The sequence below is a fragment of the Pelophylax lessonae genome, assembly GCF_965119305.1.
Source record: "Pelophylax lessonae genome assembly, chromosome: 1".
Taxonomy (NCBI): domain Eukaryota; kingdom Metazoa; phylum Chordata; class Amphibia; order Anura; family Ranidae; genus Pelophylax; species Pelophylax lessonae.
Window position 1 is genome coordinate 419,276,015 of NC_138768.1, and position 25,540 is coordinate 419,301,554.

The window sequence follows — 25,540 nt, forward strand, 5'->3', positions numbered from 1 at the left end:
ATATTTGTATCAATCATAACACACTGTTGTTGTATATATTTCTTTAGTGTACCTGTCTTTCTGGTCTCTTGGGCCCTTAGGAAGCCTAAAGTGCAAAACGCGTCAGCTTGCCGGGGACCGTCAGACTGTACTAACACCGAGACCACGGACACTCACTGGTATATACGTATTGGTGCTACTAATGGAGTTTTTCTCTATGTTTGGTTTTATTATGTGTATATACATTTTTTTTTATAAACTTTGTGAATATTTGTGATTATCCCTTCATTATTGTGGCCCACATAGTCCCGCTTTTTTCTATGGTTTATTTTTCTTTGATACATTATGGGATGATGGCCAATTGAATCATGGCATTTTTGTCTAAATCCCCTTTTTAATACATGCGAATATTCTGTTGGCTCTGCTTGCAGCTGCTTGGCATTGCATGCCATTGCTGAGCTTGTCGTCTACTAGGACCCCCAGGTCCTTTTCCATCTTAGATTTTCCCAAAGGCTCTCTCCCTAGTGAGTATCTTGCATTTGTATTTCTGGCCCCCAAGTGCATTACCTTACATTTTTCAGCGTTAAACCTCATTTGCCATGTAGATGCCCATCCCATTATTTTGTTCAGGTCGTCCTGTAAGATTACCTTATCCTGCGTAGAAGTTGTTGCCCTGCTTAATTTAGTATCGTCCGCAAATGCGGTCATTTATGAATAAATTAAATAGGATTGGTCCCAGGACCGATCCTTGGGGGACCCCACTTTCCACACCAGACCATTCCGAGTACTCCCCATTTATCACCACCCTCTGTGTAATTATTATGTGTCCTAGATTAAAGGGATGAGGTCAGGGGTGTATTTTGGTTTTATGCTGCCCTAGGCAAGACTAAAATTGGGCTCCCTCCCTCCTCCTCCTATGTAAATTTGCCCCACTCCTTTTTTAACGGATGTGACTCCCTCCAAAATTGAAGGACTACAAGTCTCAGCATGAACTCCTGAGATCTCACGAGAGGGGGGGGTGAGAGGGGATGAGAGAGAGAGAGAGATGGGGGGTGAGGGAGGGAGGGAGAGAGAGAGGGGGGGGTGAAAGAGGGGGGGTGAGAGAGAGAGAGGGAATGAGAGAGAGAGAGAGAGAGAGAGAGAGAGAGAGAGGGGGGGGTAAAAGAGAGGGGGGTGAGAGAGAGAGGGGGAATGAAAGAGAGAGAGAGAAAGAGAGGGGGGAATGAGAGAATGAGAGGGGGTGAGAGAGAGAGGGGGGGTGAGCGAGAGAGAGGGGGGGATGAGAGAGAGAGGGGGGGTATGTGAGAGGGGGGATGAGAGAGAGAAGAGAGAGAGGGGGGATGAGAGAGGGGGTTGAGAGAGTGGAGGGATGAAAGAGAGGGAGAGATGAGAGGGGGGATGAGAGAGAGAAGGGGGATGAGAGAGAGGGGGATGAGAGAGAGAGGGGGATGAGAGAGAGAAGGGGATGAGAGAGAGAGGGGGGATGAGAGGGAGAGAGAGGGGGATGAGAGAGAGGGGTGAGAGAGAGAGAGGGAGGTGAGAGATAGAAAGGGAGAGAGAGAGAGGGGGTGAGAGAGAGAGGGGGTGAGAGAGAGGGGGTGAGAGAGGCGGCTCTAGCAACCAGTGGCCAACAGAGTCTCACATGGAGGGGGGGCGGCTTTTATGCTGCCCCCCTGCAAAGTGCCGCTCTAGGCCTGGGCCTTGTTGGCCTATGCCAAAATACAGCTCTGGATGAGGTGGCAACCCTAGGCTGTATGCTGGTAACCACACAGCTAAAGGCCCCTTTCATACCTGTGCGAATTGTCCTGCAAAGTCGCATAACAAGTCGTACCCCATGATTTCCAAAGAGTACCATTCACATCTGTGCGACTTCAAGTTGCAGCGACTTCACAGTAGTCCCTGCACTACTTTGGTCCGACTTTGATGCGACTTGAGGTCCACTGACCTCAAGATTACACAGGCTTTGCTTCAAGTCTGTTAAAGTCGCGTGACTTTCAGGTTGCACAAGTGTGCAGGGCCTAAGCGTTTACATGCACACAAGGACAGATATGCTCTTTTGGATGCAAATATCTCAGTGCTCTGACACATCAGACAACTACATGCTGTCCCAACCTCTGATAAAGAGATCTCTATTCAGTTACATTTAATAAGACATCCTTGAACAAATTACTGTCTAAAAATAATTTCATTATAAAGAGAGACAAATGGCTGTGCTGATTGCTGTTACTGTTCTTTTGTGCTGGATTATGCACGTAACATGGGGGAGGAGGATGAAACCTGAAATTCTCCTCCCTTTTACACTGATTATGGAAAAAACGACTGAGCTGTGAGACAGAAATGAGGCCTGTCTGAAACATTTATTCTGCAGCTGGACTTTTATTTGGTAAGTGTTTCCGTACAGCATACCTATTTTCTTGTCAATCTGTATATTTCGTAGAAAAATGATGTTCACTATCTCAACAAAGCAGTGGACAGCTGCAGGAAACTGCGCAATTTGCTTTGTAGAGATGTGTTTTCCTGGGCTACGCATAGGGAACGTTGATGTATAACGGGCCAGCTACATTTTTCTTGTTCAATGCCTAATTTAACACATTATTGCACAACCAGCTTCTTTTAGCATCACAAAGAAAGTATAAAAGTAACCGTTTGTACTGAATACATTTTGGACTGTCAGGTCAAAGATCACATCAGTGAGTGTCTATGCAGCCATGGCAACACTTATCTACAGGGCTGTTCAGATTATCTTTGAGCTAGAATGGTTTGGATTTATGAATAGAATTCAAACAGGCTATTGCTTCTACTACAGGCTAGAGCCTAGTACACATGATGAGATTATAGGACGAATGATCATCGTTTTTTTTTGCATGCTAGTCTCATATCAAAAACAAATCAGTTACTAAAGTACAAAAATTCTCGTACAACTTATTAAAAATTTGGAAGTGATGTAATGTATTTGTATTGTATGTTCGAACCAAAACTGTACTGATCAACCAGTTGCTGTCCACCCTATAGCAGTTTTACAGTTTTAGCCGTGCTGGACAGGATCACTTATACAGTATCTCACAAAAGGGAGTACACCCCTACATTTTTGTAAATATTTTATTATATCTTTTAATGTGACAACACTGAAGAAATGACACTTTGCTATAATGTAAAGTAGTGAGTGTACAGCTTGTATAACAGTGTAAATTTGCTGTCCCCTCAAAACAACTCAACACACAGCCATTAATGTCTAAACCGCTGGCAACAAAAGTGAGTACATCCCTAAGTGAAAATGTCCAAATTGGGCCCAAAGCGTCAATATTTTGTGTGGCCACCATTATTTTCCAGCGCTGTCTTAACCCTCTTGGGCAAGGAGTTCTCCAGAGCTTCACAGGTTGCCACTGGAGTCCTCTTCAACTCCTTCATGACGACATCACAGAGCTGGTGGATGTTAGAGACCTTGCGCTCCTCCACCTTCCGTTTGAGGATGCCCCACAGATGCTCAATAGGGTTTAGGTCTGAAGACATGCTTGGCCAGTCAATCACCTTCACCCTCAGCTTCTTTAGCAAGACAGTGATCGTATTGGAAATGTGTTTGGGGTCATTATCATGTTGGAATACTGCCCTGCGGCCCAGTCTCCAAAGGGAGGGGGTCATGCTTTGCTTCAGTATGTCACATTACATGTTGGCATTCATGGTTCCCTCAATGAACTGTAGCTCCCCAGTGCTGGCAGCAGTCATGCAGCCCCAGACCATGACACTTCCAACAACATGCTTGACTGTAGGCAAGACACACTTGTCTTTGTACTCCTCACCTGGTTGCCGCCACACACGCTTAACACCATCTGAACCAAATAGGTTTATCTTGGTCTCATCAGATCACAGGACATGGTTCCAGTAATCGATATCCTTAGTCTGCTTGTCTTCAGCAAACTGTTTGCTGGCTTTCTTGTGCATCATCTTTAGAAGAGGCTTCCTTCTGGGACAACAGCCATGCAGACCAATTTATTTCAGTGTGTGGCGTATGGTCTGAGCACTGACAGGCTGACCCCCCCCCCCCCCACCCCTTCAACCTCTGCAGCAATGCTGGCAGCACTCAAACGTCTGTTTACCAAAGACAACCTCTGGATATGACGCTGAGCATGTGCACTCAACCTCTTTGGTTGACTATGGCGAGGCCTGTTCAGAGTGGAACCTGTACTGTTAAACTGCTGTATGGTCTTGTCCACCATGCTGCAACTCAGTTTCAGGATCTTTGCAATTTTCTTATAGCCTATGCCATCTTTATGTAGAGCAACAATTATTTTTTTCCATGTTGAACTTCCAGTGACCAGTATGAGAGAGTGAGAGTGATAACACCAAATTTAACACATCTGCTCCCTATTCACACCTGAGACCTTGTAACACTAACGAGTCACATGACAATGGGGAGGGAAAAATTTATAATTTGGCCAAATTTGGACATTTTCACTTAGGGGTGTACTCACTTGTGTTGCCAGCGGTTTAACATTAATGGCTGTGTGTTGAGTTATTTTGAGGGGACAGCAAATGTACACTGTTATACAAGCTGTACACTCACTACTTTACATTGTAGCAAAGTGTCATTTCTTCAGTGTTGTCACATGAAAAGATATAATAAAATATAAAAAAAATGTGAGGGGTGTACTCACTTTTGTGAGAAACTGTACGTGATCCTACATTTTCGAGTATTGGGTCATGCAGACTCAATGTCCACTTTCACCCGCTGATCATTCAAAACACAGCAGTCTGCCTATGTATTTTTTTTTTTATTTATCAGGGTGAAGGCGCCTAGTTTTCGTGTCTAGCCCTATGTAGGATGTGGGATAATTGCTGCTCTTTTTTTATTTTATTGTAAAATACCAAAAAAACAACAAATGTTAAAATTAATGAAAAAAATGAGCGCTGGTAATATAGTGGGCTTGTGTGTATTTCTTGTGATGGTAAATAAATATATATTCAAGATAAGTGATATAAATAGTATCTGTGTCGTGCATTCCAGACAAAGTGGAAGTGACGTCGCTGGCTCTCTCGATTTCCGGTTTACAGAAGACCACAATGCATTTCGCGTTTATCGCGTCCTCAGGAAGTCCTTTAAAGGGACCAAAGGCGATTTAGGTCCTTGCGACCTAAAGTGATCTGGTAAGAAGCAAAAATTGCTACTTTTACCTAGAGCACAAAATTGGAGCACAAAAGCTCTTTGAAGATTCTATTTATTTATTTATTTACTATCATGGACTATTTCACCAGTTGCACTAATAATTTTATATATTAAGGATTTTACTTTCAGTCATATGCGATTTTATGCAAATCCAGTAATTTAATTATTTATATTTTATCACCATTGTCACATTTATGATTTAAATCATCACCTAAGTCACAATATACAGTGGGTACGGAAAGTATTCAGACCCCCTTAAATTTTTCACTCTTTGTTATATTGCAGCCATTTGCTAAAATCATTTAAGTTCCTTCTTCTTCCTCATGAATGTACACATAGCACCCCATACTGACAGAAAAACACAGAATTGTTGACATTGTTGCAGATTTATTAAAAAAGAAAAACTGAAATATCACATGGTCCTAAGTATTCAGACCCTTTGCTGTGACACTCATATATTTAACTCAGGTGCTTTCCATTTCTTCTGATCATCCTTGAGATGGTTCTACACCTTCATTTGAGTCCAGCTGTGTTTGATTATACTGATTGGACTTGATTAGGAAAGCCACACACCTGTCTATATAAGACCTTCCAGATCACAATGCATGTCAGAGCAAATGAGAATCATGAGGTCAAAGGAACTGCCTGAAGAGCTCAGAGACAGAATTGTGGCAAGGCACAGATCTGGCCAAGGTTACAAAAAGATTTCTGCTGCACTTAAGGTTCCTAAGAGCACAGTGGCCTCCATAATCCTCAAATGGAAGACGTTTGGGACGACCAGAACCCTTCCTAGAGCTGGCCGTCCGGCCAAACTGAGCTATCGGGGGAGAAGAGCCTTGGTGAGAGAGGTAAAGAAGAACCCAAAGATCACTGTGGCTGAGCTCCAGAGATGCAGTCAGGAGATGGGAGAAAGTTGTAGAAAGTCAACCATCACTGCAGCCCTCCACCAGTCGGGGCTTTATGGCAGAGTGGCCCGACGGAAGCCTCTCCTCAGTGTAAGACACATGAAAGCCTACATGGAGTTTGCTAAAAAAAACACCTGAAGGACTCCAAGATGGTGAGAAATAAGATTCTCTGGTCTGATGAGACCAAAATAGAACTTTTTGGCCTTAATTCTAAGCGGTATGTGTGGAGAAAACCAGGCACTGCTCATCACCTGTCCAATACAGTCCCAACAGTGAAGCATGGTGGTGGCAGTATCATGCTGTGGGGGTGTTTTTCAGCTGCAGGGACAGGACGACTGGTTGCAATCGAGGGAAAGATGAATGCGGCCAAGTACAGGGATATCCTGGACAAAAACCTTCTCCAGAGTGCTCTAGACCTCAGACTGAGCCGAAGGTTTACCTTCCAGCAAGACAATGACCCTAAGCACACAGCTAAAATAACGAAGGAGTGGCTTCACAACAACTCCGTGACTGTTCTTGAATGGCCCAGCCAGAGCCCTGACTTAAACCCAATTGAGCATCTCTGTAGAGACCTAAAAATGGCTGTCCACCAACGTTAACCATCCAACCTGACAGAACTGGAGAGGATCGGCAAGGAGGAATGGCAGAGGATCCCCAAATCCAGGTGTGAAAGACTTGTTGCATCTTTCCCAAAAAGACTCCTGGCTGTATTAGATCAAAAGGGGGCTTCTACTAAATACTGAGCAAAGGGTCTGAATACTTAGGACCATGTGATATTTCAGTTTTTCTTTTTTAATAAATCTGCAACAATGTCAACAATTCTGTGTTTTTCCGTCAGTATGGGGTGCTATGTGTACATTCATGAAGAAGAAGAATGAACTTAAATGATTTTAGCAAATGGCTGCAATATAACAAAGAGTGAAAAATTTAAGGGGGTCTGAATACTTTCCGTACCCACTGTATATTACTACAGTGCGTATATTATTAGGTATATTTTGTCATTTTATTAGGTATCATAAACTATTTATACATTGGTTATACATTTTTGATACAGATACTATTTATATCACTTATCTTGAATATATATTTATTTATCATCACAAGATATGCACACAAGCCCACTATATTACCAGCGCTCATTTTTTTCATTAGTTTTAACATAAGTCTGCCTATGTAAGCAAAGCAGATTGCCGTTCTGTCAGTAAGGAGGACATAGATCCCATGTTCACGTGAAGCAAAATGTTTGTATTTGTCCCTTTGGAAAATTTCAGACAAAAGCTGTGTACTAACGATCAGATTATCGTACCGACTTAATAAAAATTTGGAAATTATGTATTGTATTTGTATTGTATTTTCGGAAGAAAACTGTACTAATTAATCAGTTGCAGACCACCCTTTAGCAGTTTTACTGCTACAGAGCAGCTGCACTGCACAAGATCACTTATATATATATATATATACGTGATCCTGCACTTCCGGGTAGCAGGCGTGAGTGCGCGCCGCTGGTGGCTCGCACCTGCTGTGATTCTACGCGACAGCACAATTTTCAGGTAAAGTAACGCAGTGCCATATCGCAAAAATTGGGCCGATCATAAAGGGGGGTAAATCTTTAGAGGCTGAAGTGGTTAAACAAAAATATTATGATCTGGTATCATACGAGAAAAATGTTCGTGTTTGTCCCTTTAATTTAAGACCAAAGCTGTGTACTAATGATCAGAGTATCGTACGAAATCAGTATTTTTTATACGATATTCTGATCGTGTGTATGGGGCTTTATACAGTATAACATTCTACTACAATGGATTCATAAGCTTAGACATACTACTTAGAAAGGCAACATTTAAGGTTTAGGTATTATTATTTCGCTAGGCAGCCCAATATACTACCCAAAAAAAAAAAAAAGAGGGAGATGTGGTAACCTTTATTTTTATAGGGTAATTCACCAAAAATTATGTTATCAGATTACATACCATAAAATATAGTATGTTATATGTGTTTCAGAATGGTATGGTGTCAAGATCATCTGTGATTTCAAAAATTAGTGTTTATCATTTCTAATCAGGTAATTATATTAAAAAAAAAAAAACAGTTAATAATTACCACCTTCTGTCTTCTGTTAAAAATATGTTGTTTTTCAAATAGATTACATTCAATTTTTTGTGAAATATTCATGATAAACTGTGGTCAGTAGGAGGCAGTGCAGAACGCTCTTAAGCTCCTGCTGATTACAAAATCAGCAAGCGTAGTTCACTGTTCCAACAAGGTGCTGTGTGCAAAAAGAATGACTGCTACTATTCTGCAAATACTCTCAGGATATTGTCATAAAACAAGATGCTCCTGCTTTCATAAAGCTGAACACCTATATGGGTTCTCATGTTAGCTGTTACTCAACGGAGATGGCAGAGCACAGAGCAATAACTTTCAAAGCGGAATTAAGGTATAACTAAAGGCAAAACCTTTTGTTTATTGTTTTAGATAGAATGGAGGGGGTTTAGAATGCTTGTCAGTTTTTTTTGCTGTCCATGACCACGTTAAAGAGATTCACCCTCTCCAGTTGTCCTGTTTATCATTATCATTAAAAGTGGAAGTAAAAGAAAATCCCAAATTTTGGGTTGTTCCCAGAAAGGAAATAGAGGGGAAATCTTCTAATGGGGACACTAGTTCAGGCAACCTGGGGGTCCTCAAGGAATTCCCTTAACCACCTCCCACTAGACCACTGCACATATACTGCTGGGTGGGGGCTTCCTTCTTCTGAGTGGGCAATCCAGAACGTCCTTAATAAGAAGCGAGATTGCGTGGCCACGCAACCCCGGTGTGCATGTGTCCCCCAGAAACTGCGAAACACCGCTTGGCAAGAGGGCTCTGTGATTGGCCCTCCTGATCACTTGATGGCTGTCTCCAATCAGAGCTGTCATGTATTGCAAACACAGCCGTTGTAACGAGCGGATCTGTGCTGCCAGATGGGGATCAGTGAGTTTGCAGCACTTTTACTGCTTTTTACACACATGATCACCCAGCTTGTGTCCCCCAAAACAGTGTCACCATTACAGTAAAAACACCTGTCACACATCTGTCCCAGTAAAATGATTTGTCCCAGTGAACATCTGCCACATCTGTCTGTGATTATCTGCCACACCTGTCTGTAATCATCTGCCACACCCTTCTGTAATTATCTGTCACACCTTTCTGTAATCATCTGCCACATCTGTCTGTGAACATCTGCCACCTCTGTGAACATCTGCCACATCTGTCCGTGCTCTGCCACATCTATCCATGCTCTGCCACATCTGTCCGTGATCTGCCACATCTGTCCTAGTGAACATCTGACTAATGCCAGTGATCGACATCTGTCGCACATCTGACACACGTGTCCCAGAAATCATCTGCACACATCTGTCCACATGGCTAAAAAATTATTTAGCAGTGAGGAAGCTTTCCATATACTCCAGATTATGTTGGAAGAAAATAGCCGGGAACTCTCTCCATCAGACTCGGATAGCGAGTATGAGCCAGTAGAAAGCAGTGGCTCTGAGAACAGAATCCGAACAAAATGGCTCAGGTGATTTGAGCAGGCGCAGGCATCCACCAGCAGCCCAACAAATCCTGAGGCATCCATCAGTAGCGCAATAAATTCTGTGGCATCCACCAGCAGCACTCCAAGATTATAGGCAGGCATCCACCAGCAGTACTGCAAGTCCTTGTGCAGTGGCAAGCACAAGCAGGGCAACATTCCTACATGATAGGCAAGAAGCTAGTAATGGGATGTCCCATCCACAAAAAGGCAGGGCCCATACTAGCCTCCCGGATGTATTATTATACCCTACATGGCTGCCCGATATTTCGGAAGAACCTCTAAATCCCCTTTTACAACGCAGCCAGGCCCTCAAATACAATAAGAAAATGTAATTTATTTTTCACGAATGATCTGCTGAACCACATCATGGAGCAAAGTAATCTTTATGCCAGCTAACATATTGACAGCAATCCCGATTCTTCCTATGCCCGCCCCTTTGTTTGGAAACCCCTCCCTGTGGAAGAATTTAAAATTTTCCTTTGACTAACCCTCAAAATGGGGCTGACAAAAAAAATGAACTCCCTTCCTACTGGTCTACCCAACCTATCCATTATATGCCAGTCTACTCCTCTTTGATGCCCAGAACCCGATACGAAATGATAATGAGATTTTAATAATGAGATTTTATTTCAACAACAATTCCCAGTGCCTCTCTCCAAATCATCCTGATTATGAGAAATTATTCAAAATTCGGCCCCTAATAAACTTCTTTTGCTCCAGCTTCAAGCAAATGTTTACCCCCAATATAAATATTTGTGTGGATGAATCCCTAGTCCACTTCACCGGAAGACTTGCCATCAAGCAATACCTTCTCAGTAAACGGGCCAAATATGGGGTCAAAATTTACAAGGGCATGCGACAGGGCCATGAGTTACACATATGATTTTTAAATCTATGAGGGAAAGGACAGCAAGCTAGCCTCCTGGATGCCCTACCTATATGGGGACAAGTAGCAAAATCGTCTAGCAGCTAAACCACTGTTTGGGACCTATATGTAGACAATTTCTACACGAGTCTCCCACTTTTCCACCATCTCTACCTAAAGAAGACTGTGGCCTGTGTGACAGCACGATCCAACCGCAAGGGCTTCCTACAGAGACTGGTCACCAAGAAAAGTACTAGCCCTAAAGTGGAGAGATAAAAGAGACGTTTCCACAATACATGATGACACCTTGGTGGAAATTCAGACAAGATGAGGCCCCGTCCAGAAGCAAAATGTATGCATGAATATAACCTATTCATGGATGGGGGGGTGGATATAAAGGACCAGCTGCATATTTATCTGCTGTTATCCCGCTGCATATTTAAGTGTTAGCCTCCAAGTCCTCGGCACCATGTAGCAGTAACAAAACAGACATGGTTTCACTTGTGTAGCGTTTATTCAATATAAGCAACAAACTAAAATAATTTAAACATTTAATGAAAATGTACATAAGTCAATGTGTTTCATCCTTTGTGGACTTTTTGAAGAGCTATACATAGGGGCCATAGGAGCAGGATAACATAGGCGTTTGTGAAACAGGAGGGAAAGGGGAGTGATCGCTGAAAACTACCATAAGAATGGTGTTTGAAAAACACCAGGTAAGCTTACCACTCAGTATGCCCCCCTCAAACAATGACACGTCCAGCCTCCAGTGGCCACTCCATCAGTGATAATGCCTTTCCAGCCCTGGCTCAATAACTAGAGATACAAGAAGGCTATACCCCACACCATATTCCTCTTTTGTCAACAGATAAATACATTTACTGGATTCAAAGTGTGCAATATGATACTATGAGGGTACTGCAGGCATCTAGTTTTTTCTTGCTGATCACCCTGGATGCCCGAAAATTCAGGTAGTTCAAACCTACCTCGGAAGTTAAAGGCTAAGTTCACTTCTTTTTTTTATTTTTTGGAAATTATAGATCCCCTATGTACCAATATAACATTAATGTATATCCTTTTGCAGAAAAGAAGCTTTTAAAACTTTCTATTTATCCTAAACAGCCTTTACCTTAGTGTCCAGCTTGTTGTATAAAAAAATGTATCCTTTACTTCTCCATTAGAGCCCATTCACACTAGCGCGACTTGTGAGGCGACTTGTGTGCCCTCAAGTCGCCCCAAGTCGCTTGACATAACAAAAGCAATGTTAATCAATGAGTGCCGTCTTAATTGGCACTACTGAAGTCGCTCCGACTTCAGAAAAGGGTCCTGTACTACTTTGAGGCGACTTGTGATCCGACTTGTCCCATATACTTCAATGAGAGTCGCCTCCTTGTCTTATTTGAAGCGACTTGTGATCCGAATTTCCATAAAAATGGTCCTGAACAAGAAAAAAAGAGCATTTTTCTTATCATTTTTATTAGCACATGAATACGTCTTCTCTCCACCTGGCCGTTTTTCTTGCAGGCATTTATCGGGCATTTTTGGAGGCAGGCATGACGTTTTTTGGATTTAGTGTCTGGGGGGTCTAAAAAATGTCCCTGTGAAGTTTCATCACTGTAGCATGTCCAGAACCAGAAAAAAAAAAAAAGCAATTTTTCTTATAATTTTTATTAGCACATGAATATGTCTTCTCTCCACCTGGCCGTTTTTCTTGCAGGCATTTATCTGGCATTTATGGAGGCAGGCATGACATTTAGTGTCTGGGGGGTCTAAAAAATGTCCCTGTGAAGTTTCATCTCTGTAGCATGTCCAGAACCAGAAAAAAAGAGCATTTTTCTTATAATTATTAATACAGCAGTGTGGCGGCTTCTCTACACCTTGCATTTTTTATTGCTGGCATTTATCGGGCATTTTTTGGGCATCTCTGGAGGCAGGCATGTCTTTTTTGGATTTAGTGTCTGGGGGATCTAAAACGTGTCCCTGTGAAGTTTCATCTCTGTAGCATGTCCAGAACCAGAAAAAAAAGCATTTTTCTTATAATTATTAACCACTTGCCGACTGCGCACAGTATATTTACTGCGGCAGTCAGCCCCTCACAGGCAGAGGTCTACGTCGCTAACCTGTGAGGGTCTCAGGAGCGAGCACGCACTGCCAGAGGCACGCTCCCGTGCAGTCACGGACCCCCCCGCGCGTGTGACAGGCGGACCCGATCGTCCGCCGGTCACTCGCGATCGTAGGTGGAGAGGGAGAAAGGCAGGCGGCTAATGTAAACAAGCCGCCTGTCATTCTCCCCGGTGTATGAATGATGATCATACGGTTCTACTATGTAGAACCGTTGATCACTGTTCATACATCACAAGCCATAGCCAATCACAGTTAGAATCACACCCCTAGGGACACACATAGCCCCTCCCTCTCAAAAAAAGTTAACCCCTTCACTGCCAGTGTAATTTTACAGTAACAATGGATATGTATAGCACTGATTACTGTGGAAATGTCACTGGTAACCCAAAAAGTGTCAAAAATGTCAGTCAAGGGTCCGATCTGTCCGCCGCAATGTCGCAGTACCGCAAAAAAAATCGCAGATTGCCGCCATTACGCGTTAAAAAAAAAAAACAACAAAAATGACAAAAATCTTTCCCTTTGTTAGTAAACACGATAACTTTTGCGCAAACCAGTCAAAATACGCTTTTTGTGATTTTTTTTACCAAACATATGTAGCATAAAACAAATTGGCCGAAAATGTTAAAAAATTTTGATTTTTACATTTTTTTGGGGGGGGGATTTCATATAAAAAAATTTGAAAAATATTGTTATTTTTGCAAAATTGACGCTTTTTTTTTGTTTATAGCGCATGATCAAAAAATCGCACAGGTGATCAAATACCACCAAAAGAAAGCTCTGTTTGTGGGAAAAAAAGGACGCCAAATACGTTTAGGTACAGCGTCGCACGACCGCGCAATTGTCCTTTAAAGTCACGCAGTGCCGAATCGCAAAATAGGCCCTGGTCAGGAAGGGGGTAAAATCTTCCGGGGCTTTAGTGGTTAATACAGCAGTGTGGGTTCAGTGGGTTCAGTGTGGGTTCTGGACATGCTACAGAGCTGAAACTTGACAGGTACACATTTTAGACACCCCAGACACTAAATCCAAAAAAGACATGCCTGCCTCCAGAGACGCCCAAAAAATACCCGATAAATGCCAGCAATAAAAAATTCAAGGTGTAGAGAAGCCGCCACACTGCTGTATTAATAATTATAAGAAAAATGCTTTTTTTTTTTGCTGGTTCTGGACATGCTACAGTGATGAAACTTCACAGGGACACTTTTTAGACCCCCTAGACACTAAATCCCAAAAAAGTCAAGCCAGCCTCCAAAAATGGCCGATAAATGCCTGCAAGAAAAACGGGCCAGGTGGAGAGAAGACATATTCATGTGCTAATAAAAATTATAAGAAAAATGCTTTTTTTTTTGCTGGTTCTGGACATGCTACAGTGATGAAACTTCACAGGGAAACTTTTTAGACCCCTCAGACACTATCCAAAAAACATCATATTCTGATTGGCCAAATACAAAGTCGTACAAAGTCGTCTATCATATAAGTCGCGTAAAAAAATTCACAAGTCGCGCTGAAGTCATGCAAAGTCGCGCCGAAGCCGCACTAAAAGTCGTGCTAGAAGTCGCCCCTTATGAGGCGACTTAGAGGTTGCGGCAGTGTGAACCGTCACTTACTTCCTCAACAGCCCTTAGGATGTGACAACTGGTAAGACACAGGAAGGATTTCACCAGCTGTCCTGATTAGCACACACCCTGCAGCTCCCTTCCCGTTCCAAGAGATCACTCCCACCGACCTCCTCAAGTGCATGGTTTTCCAGTGCAATCAATCAGTAATCACCGTTCTCAATGAATATACAGCCAGTAATCAATTTTTTTTCCACCTTACTTTCATCTTGCATAGATCGTTCATTTGGCAGAATGTGCAGGAGCTGAGAAATCAGAAAACAGCCTATGTGGATCAGAGCTGTTCTATTGCAACCAGGAGATGTCCTGGGTTCTGTAAAGCTCATCATACACTATACAATCTAATTGTACAATCAGCTATGTATTGCAAGGGCCTCCCTGATTGGACACAGAGTGATTGGATACATGATGTGTCCTCCTATTATATAGTTTTGGTAAAATTAAAAGAGATCATACAGAGATTGTACAATCAGATTGTAACTGCAGTTTATTGTGTAAAGGAGAGGGGACGCAGAAACACACACTGCATTTCTTCTAAACAGATATTTGATGTAGCTATTTTACACTAAAAGATGAATTCCAGGTATGGATACTTTGTTTACAGGTCCACCTTGTCCAATCAGAGAATGCTTTTCTTGCTTGGCACAGGACCTAGAAGCAAGTGAAGATCGCTGGAGTACAAGTGGTGTTTACTTCAGTGATTTCCAGCTTCTAGGTGCATCGGCCAGGTAAAATACATGCCTAGTTACATTTATTCAAGCTGAACCCATGTAACTATGTATAAAAAATCCATACCTGGAATTCTTATTTAAAGTGTATTTTATTTTTTGCAGCTAAATTGCAATAACAACTACTTTATTTTTGTTACATGTTCCTATTTTCATGGCATAAATTTGCTGCATACCATTTTATGATGCTCCTTTCTGAAAACTCCAGCACTGAAAAATCCTACTTAGCTCTCTTTGTTTATAAGGGGGCTGGGGAGCTGTGTTTGCCATAGTAAACCCTGTCTATACTATGCTGGCAGATCTCATTATCTGTATTAACTAGATATCAAGACTGTCAAAAGGGTAAAAGATTTAGAAGATGCATTGTATGTTAAGCTGGCCATACAATATACAAATTTCTTATTCAATGTATTTTAGATTACAAGGTCCTGCCCGACTGCATACAAATTGAAAGTGTTTAGGTTTGACCTGGTATTATATGGTTTTGGTAAACCTAAAGGAAAATTGTACAAGATATGTAGGTATAATGTATAGCGAGAGGAAGCTCACCAAGTCCTTGGGACATACTCACTCTGAGAATATTAAGAAATGCTTGCTGTCTGGCATGAGGCCTTCTCATGAGAAATATTTAAAAGGTAAGATATACATTTTTACATTTTCAGGTACAATATGTGAATGGGAACATATAGTTTGTTTTTCTCATATTTAACTGCAAATGTCAAATGCACTTTAAAATGTGCATTCACATTGAGCCTAAACTAAACAAGGTCAGCCATCGTTGGGAACAGGAGCTTACCCTAGACCTATCAACAGAGACTTGGGAACACACCTTCACATATATCCATAAAAGCTCTACCAATGTCTCAGCTCAGGAAAATAGTTTTAAAATATACTCTAAATAGTATAGAACCCCAGATTTAATACACAAGTTCTGTCCAACTGTCTCCCCAATATGCTGGCACTCCAACAGAGAGACAGGCTCTCATATCCATATATGCTGGTCCTGTGCAGACATCCAACCTTTTTGGAGGGAGGTCCACCGCCTCATCTCCAGTATCACGACTCACTCGTTAGACTACTATCCATTCCAGTTTCTCCTACATCATACATCTCTCTTCCACAATGCATACAATCGCTCACTAACACTTCATGTCATTAACGTAGCAAAAATATGTATACCTACTCTCTGGCATAGACAATCACTTCCGAAACTGGTCGGATTAAGCGTGTTAAGACTATTGCAGAAATGGAGGAGCTCGTACACCAGGCAAAAGAGACCCCTTCCAAATATTGGAAAACCTGGGCATGCTGGATAAACTTTAAAAAAAAAAATACATTTCTGCCTCATGGAAATGTAGGTTGCACTTGTTCTAAACAATATTATTTGTTGTTATAAGAAAATAACAACACAACAATTGTTTATGGTGTTGAAATGGCCGCGGCACCTTTAGTGCCCGTTCACATACGAGCAACGCTACTTGCGTCAGCGCGCTGCGACCTCGGAGCGGCCGCCACGGACTTCATAACATTGAAGTCTATGGCGGTCGCCTCCTGGTCGCCCCAAAGAAGCTCCGGACCCTTTTTCTAAGTCGGAGCGACTTGTGTCGCTCCTATTAGAACGGGTCCGCAGCTTCCCTATGGGAGGCGACCTACGGCGACCTGTGAGGCGACCAGGTCGCCTCACAGGTCGCCTCAGTGTGAACCGGGACTTATTGGTAAAATAATAAATAATTAAATTAATATTCAATAAATAAATAAATAATAATAAATATAATAATAAATATCAATAAATATATAAATATGAATGAATATTAAAAACATAAAACTTTCAAACATCCGCTCAGTCATAAAAACGCAAGCATAATAAAATTTGAATTAAAGTCCCCCCTTGATGCAAGGGTGACAAACCACATAATGGTACTCGCGACAGGGAGGGAGGGGAGCTCGCCGAGCTGCTCCAGGACTGACTGAAAATTCCGAGCCGCGCATCTTCTTATATAGCTCTGGGCACGTGACTTTACCTCAGGCTACTCACGTGTTTCCCGCCTACTCACACGAGACTTTCCCGCTTCAAATCCAGTTTTCCGCCCGCTAAACCTGATAGGACTCCTGCCTAGATTTAAAATGGCCATATTAACTAAGCGGCTGCTCTAAACTAAGCTGAATAATTTAAAAACTATAACTTTAAAAGTATTACTAATAAAATTAAATGTTTGGCAACCACAATCTCATGCTGTGGGCATTATATACTCATGCCCACATAACATTCCCTCACCCTTCCATACCCCTCGTCCCCATACACAATCTTCGTCTACTACTTTCCCTTTTCTCTTTTTATCACACCCCCTATCTAAATAACCGGACTCATACCTTAGGCAGTCTGGTGACACCTACCTCCTATATCATACTATACCCCGATTGTGTATCTGCACAAAAGGAACATTGCTACTCATTTGTAATTTTTTGTTGTTATTTGTTTTCAAAAAGTTGTAGAAAAATTAGAGCGATGTTATAAATGCCTATGTTTAGGCTACTACCCTTTAACTTTGGTATATCTGATCGAGCCTGATTAGAACACTAAGGGCTCTTTCACACGGTCTGCCTCCGTAGGCGGATCCGTGCTGCTCAGCTGGGGATCATAAACACAGATCCCCGCTAAGCAGGAAGGTGACAGCTCCCTCTCCGCTCTGTGTGCAGAGAGGGAGGTGTCAGAGCCCCATGTATCTCTATGGGGAAATCGGATGAGAGCGGACCGCCTGTCCACTCTCATCCGATCCCATCTGATCCGATCCCCTGGACGGATGGAAAATAGGGTTTCCATCCATCTGGATTTCACAGACAGGATCGGATGCAGATGGCAGCGGGTGTCAGCGGAGATGTGACCGCTGACATCCGCTGCCCCATAGGGATGCATGGAGGATCCGATCATATCCGCCTAAAAAACTGACAGGTTGATCTGATCGGAGCGCTCGTGTGAAAGGACAATAGATATGTTGATTTATCATTCCTTCAAAGAACTGTTTGTACTGATTGTTTTAAAACACAATAAAACCTTTAGAAACAGAAAAGAGAGCGATGGTTGGCTTTGCCCCCACCCGGACACAGTTTGCTCCCAATAGGGGTGTTCAGATTCTCTGGAGGTATGGCCAACATCACCATTTGTCTGTTACAGAGCTTTCCATACTCATTGTTCTTATTTTTCAGCTCTATATGCTCTTTTCATCCTTAAACTTATGATCTATTATAACATTATTAGGAAATGTATTATGCTATATCTGATTGTAAACTTTCTTTTTTTCTGAAAATCCTTAATAAAAACTTTGAAAAGAAAATGTGCATCCAACCTAAACTTATTTTTATAGTTTTGGATAGAATGGGCTAGAGTTAGAACTCTCCTTGGGTTTTTATGCTATGGGCTCCATTAGAGAGCTTTCCCCTCCCTTTCTGTCCTGCATACAAAAGTGAGGGGAAATTTGAAATAGCAACACAGACAAAGATAAATATGCGTTTTTATTACAAGGGAAGGATAGCTTTTTATTTCCTCTTTTTTCTGTTACAGATTTTCTTTCTAAGAAGGTTTCAGATAGCAATAACATTGCAACTGAGGTACTCATCCTTCTCCATCCTATCCAAAGCTATAAAAAAAAAAGTATTAAAAATGTTGGCTGACCATTAGTGGAGATCTGTAAAGCTAAACGGTTTTACTTTATGTTATTCATATAATGCATTATTATATATATATATATATATATATATATATATATATATATATATATAAATATATATTGATATTTTTTTTTATTTTGCAGTGAAACCATGTTTCGCATTCAAGCCCACCAACATATCTCTGCATTTCGTCACATGGTGGCTTCATACTCAGTAACAAAAGTGCAGAAGCCTTTAGAAGATGTGAGATACACCAAGCTATTCATAAACAATGAGTGGCATAATGCAGTCAGTGGGAGGACATTTCCAACTGTGGACCCATCTACTGGAGAAATAATTGCTCATGTGGCTGAAGCAGACAAGGCTGATGTTGACCTAGCAGTTAAAGCTGCAAAACAAGCCTTTAGATTGGGATCTCCATGGCGTGCTATGGACCCCTCACACAGAGGTCAACTTCTAAATCGCCTTGCAGACCTAATAGAAAGGGATAGGGTCTACTTGGCCTCTCTTGAATCACTGGACAATGGTAAACCTTTTTCAGTGTCTTATAATTTAGATGTTGGTGAAACAATCAAGATTTATCGATATTTTGGAGGGTTTGCTGACAAATGTCATGGAAAGACCATCCCCATGGATGGAAGTTATTTTTGCTATACCAGACTTGAACCTGTTGGGGTTTGTGGTCAAATTATTCCATGGAATTTCCCATTAATAATGCAGTGCTGGAAATTAGCACCAGCACTAGCCGCTGGAAACACAGTTGTCATGAAAGTTGCTGAGCAGACGCCACTCTCTGCTTTATATATTGCATCTTTGATTAAGGAAGCTGGATTTCCACCTGGTGTGGTGAACATATTAACAGGTTATGGGCCTACTGCAGGTGCAGCAATAGCAAGACACATGGATGTTGATAAAGTAGCATTTACTGGTTCTACAAATGTTGGCCGACTAATTCAGCAAGCAGCCGGTGGGTCAAACCTTAAACGAGTTACTCTGGAACTCGGTGGAAAAAGTCCTTGTATTGTCCTGGCAGATGCAAACCTAGAACATGCAGTAGAACAATGCCATGAAGCTGTGTTTTTCAACATGGGTCAGTGCTGTGCTGCTGGTTCTAGAACCTATGTTGAAGAATCAATATACAATCAATTCTTAGAAAAAGCCGTTGAGAAGGCAAAAGCAAGAAAGATTGGAAATCCTTTTGAATCAGATACAGAGCATGGCCCACAAATTGATAAGATTCAATTCAATAAAATTCTTGACTACATTCAAATTGGAAAAAAAGAAGGCGCTAAACTTGTGAGTGGTGGGGAGCCATACGGAGAGCAAGGATTTTTCATCAAGCCAACTGTTTTTGCTGATGTACATGACAACATGAGGATTGCAAGAGAAGAAATATTTGGACCTGTACAATCAATACTTAAATTTAATAAACTAGATGAAGTAATTGAAAGAGCCAATGATACAAGGTATGGACTAGCTGCAGGAATATTCACAAAAGACTTAGACAGAGCATTGCATTTAACACAGGCAATACAAGCCGGTACTGTCTGGGTCAACACTTATAATATTGTTGCTTCGCAGACACCATTTGGGGGCTATAAAGAATCTGGAAATGGAAGAGAGTTAGGGGAAGATGGCCTGAAGGCTTACACAGAAGTAAAAAGTGTCACAGTAAAAATTTCCCAAAAGAACTCATAAAATATAGGTGCTTCCTTAAATAAACAACCCTAGACTAGACTCTCCCTCCGCTTCTCTGAAGCTACCATATTACTCGGCACTGAAGCTCAAGTCTCTACAGTACATGCCTGTACCTTAATTAACAGTTCTAGCATCTATCCTATCTGTTCTTGACTATTGACTCTAGCCACATAGATGGTCTATTGGACTCCACACAGTGCTAAGATAAGGGGAGGGGAGGGGGCAGTAAGGGCAGCTGCCGCAGGTGCAGTTTTTTTCATGTGGGACTCGTGGAGTTGCATAGCGAGCTGCACCCTCCTCATCACATATTTGTAGTTTATTAGAAGCACTAGCAGGATGTAAGCCCAGGAACAGTGTGCCTCTAAGGAGAAGTACAGCCAAAGATCATTTGGCTGTACTTCTCCTGTAGATCACAGGAGTGAAGTTCATTCTGCACTCCTCATTCAGTTTATAGTGGAATTGAAGGACATTTGTGTATAGGTATAACATTTGTACAAACATTTGTGTATAGGTATAAAAAAAAACAGTAAAAATATCCCCCCCCCCCCTTTATTACATTCCCTCTGTTCTCAGCTGCATAAGAGCTGGTGGAGGAGAAAAAGCAGTACACTGATCTTCCCAGTGAAAGGCTGTGCAGGGGGTGTGTGTCAGGACAAGTCTGATCATTGGAGGAGAGCAGGTTGAGTTCCCAGCCTAGCTAGAGAACTGACCATGCGGTGGCTTAGTGTGGTCAGTTTTTAAAAGGAAAGCAGCGTGACTGGTGGGAACACTAAGGAGTTTACACAAAGGAAGCAATACAAAGAAAACAGGATCCTTTTTTTATACGAGTACATGGTACATCAGGCCATGGGAGTCCGCACGGGGGGGGGGGGGGGTTTAAGGGGGGGCGCGTGCCCCCCTCTGAAATGTCAAGCTCCGTGCGCCGATGGTTGCCGACTCCCTGCTCGCCCTGTCCTCTCTCCTTCTAATAGCTGCAGGGGGCGGGCCGGACCGAGGATTCCCTGCTGACATCAGTCAGGAGGGGCGGAGCTGCCGCCCGCAGAGGAGCAAAGCCTAGTGGAGTAGAGAGTCGGGACACACCAGCGGCAGCGGTGACCGTGAAAAGGGAGTCAGAAGAAGAACTAATTGATCTAATGCTAAAGGCATGATAAGATACAGTCAGGGGCAGTGGAGCAGGATGTTGATTTGAAGGGATTCAAGAGAAGGAAGGATGTTATTATCAGTGGGTTATGCATGCTGCACCAGGCCAGAGGCAGCACTGGAGTACAGGGACAGAGGCCAGTGGTGGGGCACACACATGATGTGGATTTTGACTTGAAGGATATAATCCTAGGGATATTGGTGCTTATGCACCAGAGGCAGGAGGAGAGAATTTGCTTGTCAGTTCTCAATGCTGCACCTGCACATTTGCTGCCCCAGCCCGGCCTCAACCTACGTTCACATTGGTCTGATTTGACATACGATTTGACATGTCAAATTGCATGTCAATTTGGAGCTAATTGCCAGAAATGGATTCGGCTGAATCCATGCGACACCAACTTTGCGGCACCACCCTGATTCCCAAAAGTAGTTTCTGTACTACTTTTGGAGATTTGTCATCAAACAGTAAGGGGAGATCAGCAAACAGGCGTTCGCTGATCTCCCTTCCTTCAACCTGTTGGCACCTGCCATGCCAGTCCTAGGTCTGTCAATGGGTGCATGGAGCCCAGGAAACATGGCTGAGGATCGGTGCATGTGTGTGAGTGGGGGGGTGGGGGGGGGGGGAAGAGGTGGCCGGCACTAACAGTGGGTGTGTGGAAGTGATCTGGTGGCTACACTGCTAATGGATTGTTTCCATATGACAGGCAACACTTGGCTTGTCAGGTTTATACACAGTAAGTGAGATGCTTTCTTTCAGGGCAGTAAAAATGCATGGCTGAGCCACATTTACCACCACCCAACCACTCCCCTTTATGCTGCAAAGGTACTGCCACTGTCATACATAGTACAACAGTGGTGCCAGGGGGTTTTACACACACGCCCAATGGCTTTATCCACTGGGAGTGTGTAAAACCCTCAGCTACCACTGCCATACTACATACTATGGTGGCAGTGCCTTTGTAGCATAAGGGAGAGTAATTGAGTTGTGGTAAATGTGGCTCAGTCATTATTATTATTATTATTATTATTCAGGATTTCTATAGCGCCAGCAGCTTACGCAGCGCTTTACAATGTTAGAGGGAGACAATACAGTTACAATACAATAAAATACAAGAGGATTAAGAGGGCCCTGCTCAGAAGAGCTTACAATCTAATGGGGTGGGGCAGGTGTTACAAGAGGTTGTAACAGTAGGGAATGAGCTGATGGAAGATTAGTTGGCTGTGTGATAGGCTTCCCTGAAGAGATGAGTTTTCAGGGATCGCCTGAAAGCAGCTATAGTAGGAGATAGCCGTACAGGTTGAGGTAGAGCATTCCAGAGGATGGGAGAGGCCCTGGAGAAATCCTGGAGACGAGCATGGGAGGAGGAGACAAGGGAGCTTGAGAGAAGGAGGTCTTAAGAGGAGCGGGGAGGACGGTTTGGGTGATATTTGGAGACAAGATTGGTGATGTAGCTCGGGGCAGAGTTGTGAATAGCTTTGTATGTTATGGTTAGTATTTTGAATTGAATTCACTGGGCAATCGGGAGCCAGTGTAGGGATTGGCAGAGAGGGGAGGCAGACACTGAGCGGTTGGTAAGGTGGATAAGCCTGGCAGCAGCATTCATGATGGACAGAAGAGGGGATAGCCTATGAGGTGGTAGGCCTATGAGAAGGGAGTTGCAGTAGTCGAGGCGAGAAATAACAAGGGAGTGAATGAGCAGCTTGGTGGTTTCAGTTGATAACCAGTTGCCGACTGCGCACAGTATATTTACTGCGGCAGTCAGCCCCGGCCAGGCAGAGTGACGTAGGTCTACGTCGCTCGCCTGTCACCGGGTTTTGAGCCAATAGCGGGCGAGCGTGCGCCCGCTGAGGCACGCGCCCGCCTTGGCTCGTTCACAGAGGAGTGCGGGCGTGTGACCGGCGGACCCGATGTCTGCCGGTCACACTACGATCGTCGGGACAGCGGGAGAAAGGCGGGCGGCTTATGTAAACAAGCCGCCTGTCATTCTCCCCTGTGTAAAAATGGAGATCAGACGGTTCTACTATGTAGAACCGTTGATCTCTGTTTTTACAATAGTAGACCTGTCCCACTACAGTTAGAAACACGCCCCTAGGGACACACTTAACCCCTCCCTCTCCAATACAGTTAACCCCTTCCCTGCCAGTGTCATTTTTGCAGTAACAGTGCATATGTATAGCACTGATTACTGCAGTAATGTCACTGGTACCCCCAAAAGTGTCAAAAATGTCAGTCAAGGGTCCGATCTGTCCGCCGCAATGTCGCAGTACCGCAAAAAAAATCTCAGATTGCCGCCATTACTCGTTAAAAAAAAAAAACACCAAAAATGACAAAAATCTTTCCCTTTGTTAGTAAACGCGATAACTTTTGCGCAAACCAATCAAAATACGCTTTTTGTGATTTTTTTTACCAAACATATGTAACATAAAACAAATTGGCCGAAAATGTTAAAAAATTTTGATTTTTACATTTTTTTGGGGGGGGAATTTCATATAAAAAAATGTGAAAAATATTGTTATTTTTGCAAAATTTACGCTCTTTTTTTGTTTATAGCGCATGATCAAAAAATCGCACAGGTGATCAAATACCACCAAAAGAAAGCTCTATTTGTGGGAAAAAAAGGACGTGAAATTCGTTTAGGTACAGCGTTGCACGACCGCGCAATTGTCCGTTAAAATCACGCAGTAAAAAATCGCAAAAAACCCCCTGGTCAGAAAGGGGGTAAAATCTTCCGGGGCTTAAGTTGTTAAAAAGGGGCAAATTTTAGAGATGTTGCGGAGGTGAAGTCTACAAGTTTTTGACAATGATTGGATTTGGGGCTGAAAGGACAGGTCAGAGTCTAGGATTACACCTAGTACCCTGGCATGAAGGGAGGGATTGATGGTTGCATAACTAGTTTTGATGGAAATGTCATGGAGGGGGGCACGGGCAGGGGGGGGGGGAATTTACCAGCTCAGTTTTAGAGAGATTTAGTTTGAGGAAGTGGTGCGACATCCTTGTTGATATGTCAGTAAGTAAGTTAGCAATGCGAGAGGAGACTGAAGGAGTGAGGTGAGGAGTAGACAGATAGATTTGAGTGTCATCGGCGTAGAGATGGGTTTGGAAACCGTGGGCGGTTATCAAGTGACCGAGGGAGGTGGTGTAGATAGAGAAGAGGAGGGGTCCAAGAACAGAGCCTTGGGGAACCCCCACAGAAAGGGGCAATGGGGAGGAGGAGGTAGAGTTGTGGGTAACACTGAAGGAGCGCTGCAATAGGTAGGAGGAGAACCAAGATAAAGCAGAATCTTGGAGGCCAAGGGAACAGAGTTTATTAAGAAGGAGCGGGTGGTCAACAGTGTCAAAGGCCTCAAAGAGGTCAAGTAATAAGAGTATGGAAAACATAAATGAAAACCTGACAAGCCAAGTGTTGTCTGTCATATGGAAACAATCCATTAGCAGTGTAGCCACCAGATCACTTCCACACACCCTGTTAGTGCCTGCCACCTCCCCCCTCCACACACACACACACACCTCAGCCATTTTCCTGGGCTCCATGCACCCATTGGCAGACCTGGGACTGGCATGGCAGGTACAAACAGATAGAGGGAAGGGAGATCAGCGAACATTCAGCGTGCATTCAATAGTGTCATCCCCGCTGAGCCGGGCGGATGACAGCTCCGTCTCCGCTTGCAGAGCGGAGAGGGAGGTGTCTCAGCACCCGCTGCCCTCTGTGGGGGATCGGAGGAGAGCGGACCGCTTGTCCGCTCTCATCAGATCCACTCCGCTCCGATTACTGAACGGATGGAAAAATAGGGTTTCCATCCGTCCAGATTTCAGCACAGGATCGGATGCGGATGGCAGCGGGTGTCAGCGGAGGTGACCTCCGCTGACACCCGCTGCCCCATAGAGCTGCATGGAGGATCCGATCAGATCCGCCTAAAAAACTGACAGGCGGATCTGATCGGACCGCCCGTGTGAAAGAGCCCTATGGCAGCTTGATTCTTCTATTAAGCTTTTGCATCAGGTTTCTCATACCTTTGGATATCTGCATGTTATGTGATAATGACTAAGCCCCTCCCCTTCATGACATTGTCAAAAAGGGGCAGAGCA

The 25,540-nt window shown here is 43.2% G+C and overlaps 1 protein-coding gene across 1 annotated transcript; it reads left to right on the forward strand.

Annotated features, from left to right (window-relative positions):
• Nucleotides 1–2,230: 2,230 nt before the first annotated feature.
• ALDH1B1 (aldehyde dehydrogenase 1 family member B1) lies at nucleotides 2,231–20,745 on the forward strand. Its single transcript, XM_082243317.1, has 2 exons — nucleotides 2,231–2,362; nucleotides 18,759–20,745. The coding sequence occupies exon 2, from the start codon at nucleotides 18,766–18,768 to the stop codon at nucleotides 20,311–20,313; it is 1,548 nt and encodes a 515-aa protein (XP_082099443.1). The 5' UTR covers nucleotides 2,231–2,362; nucleotides 18,759–18,765; the 3' UTR covers nucleotides 20,314–20,745.
• Nucleotides 20,746–25,540: the final 4,795 nt, after the last annotated feature.

Bases quoted from the DNA above. Each gene is read 5' to 3' on its own strand.
- ALDH1B1 (XM_082243317.1), top strand. From the start codon at position 18,766: ATGTTTCGCATTCAAGCCCACCAACATATCTCTGCATTTCGTCACATG.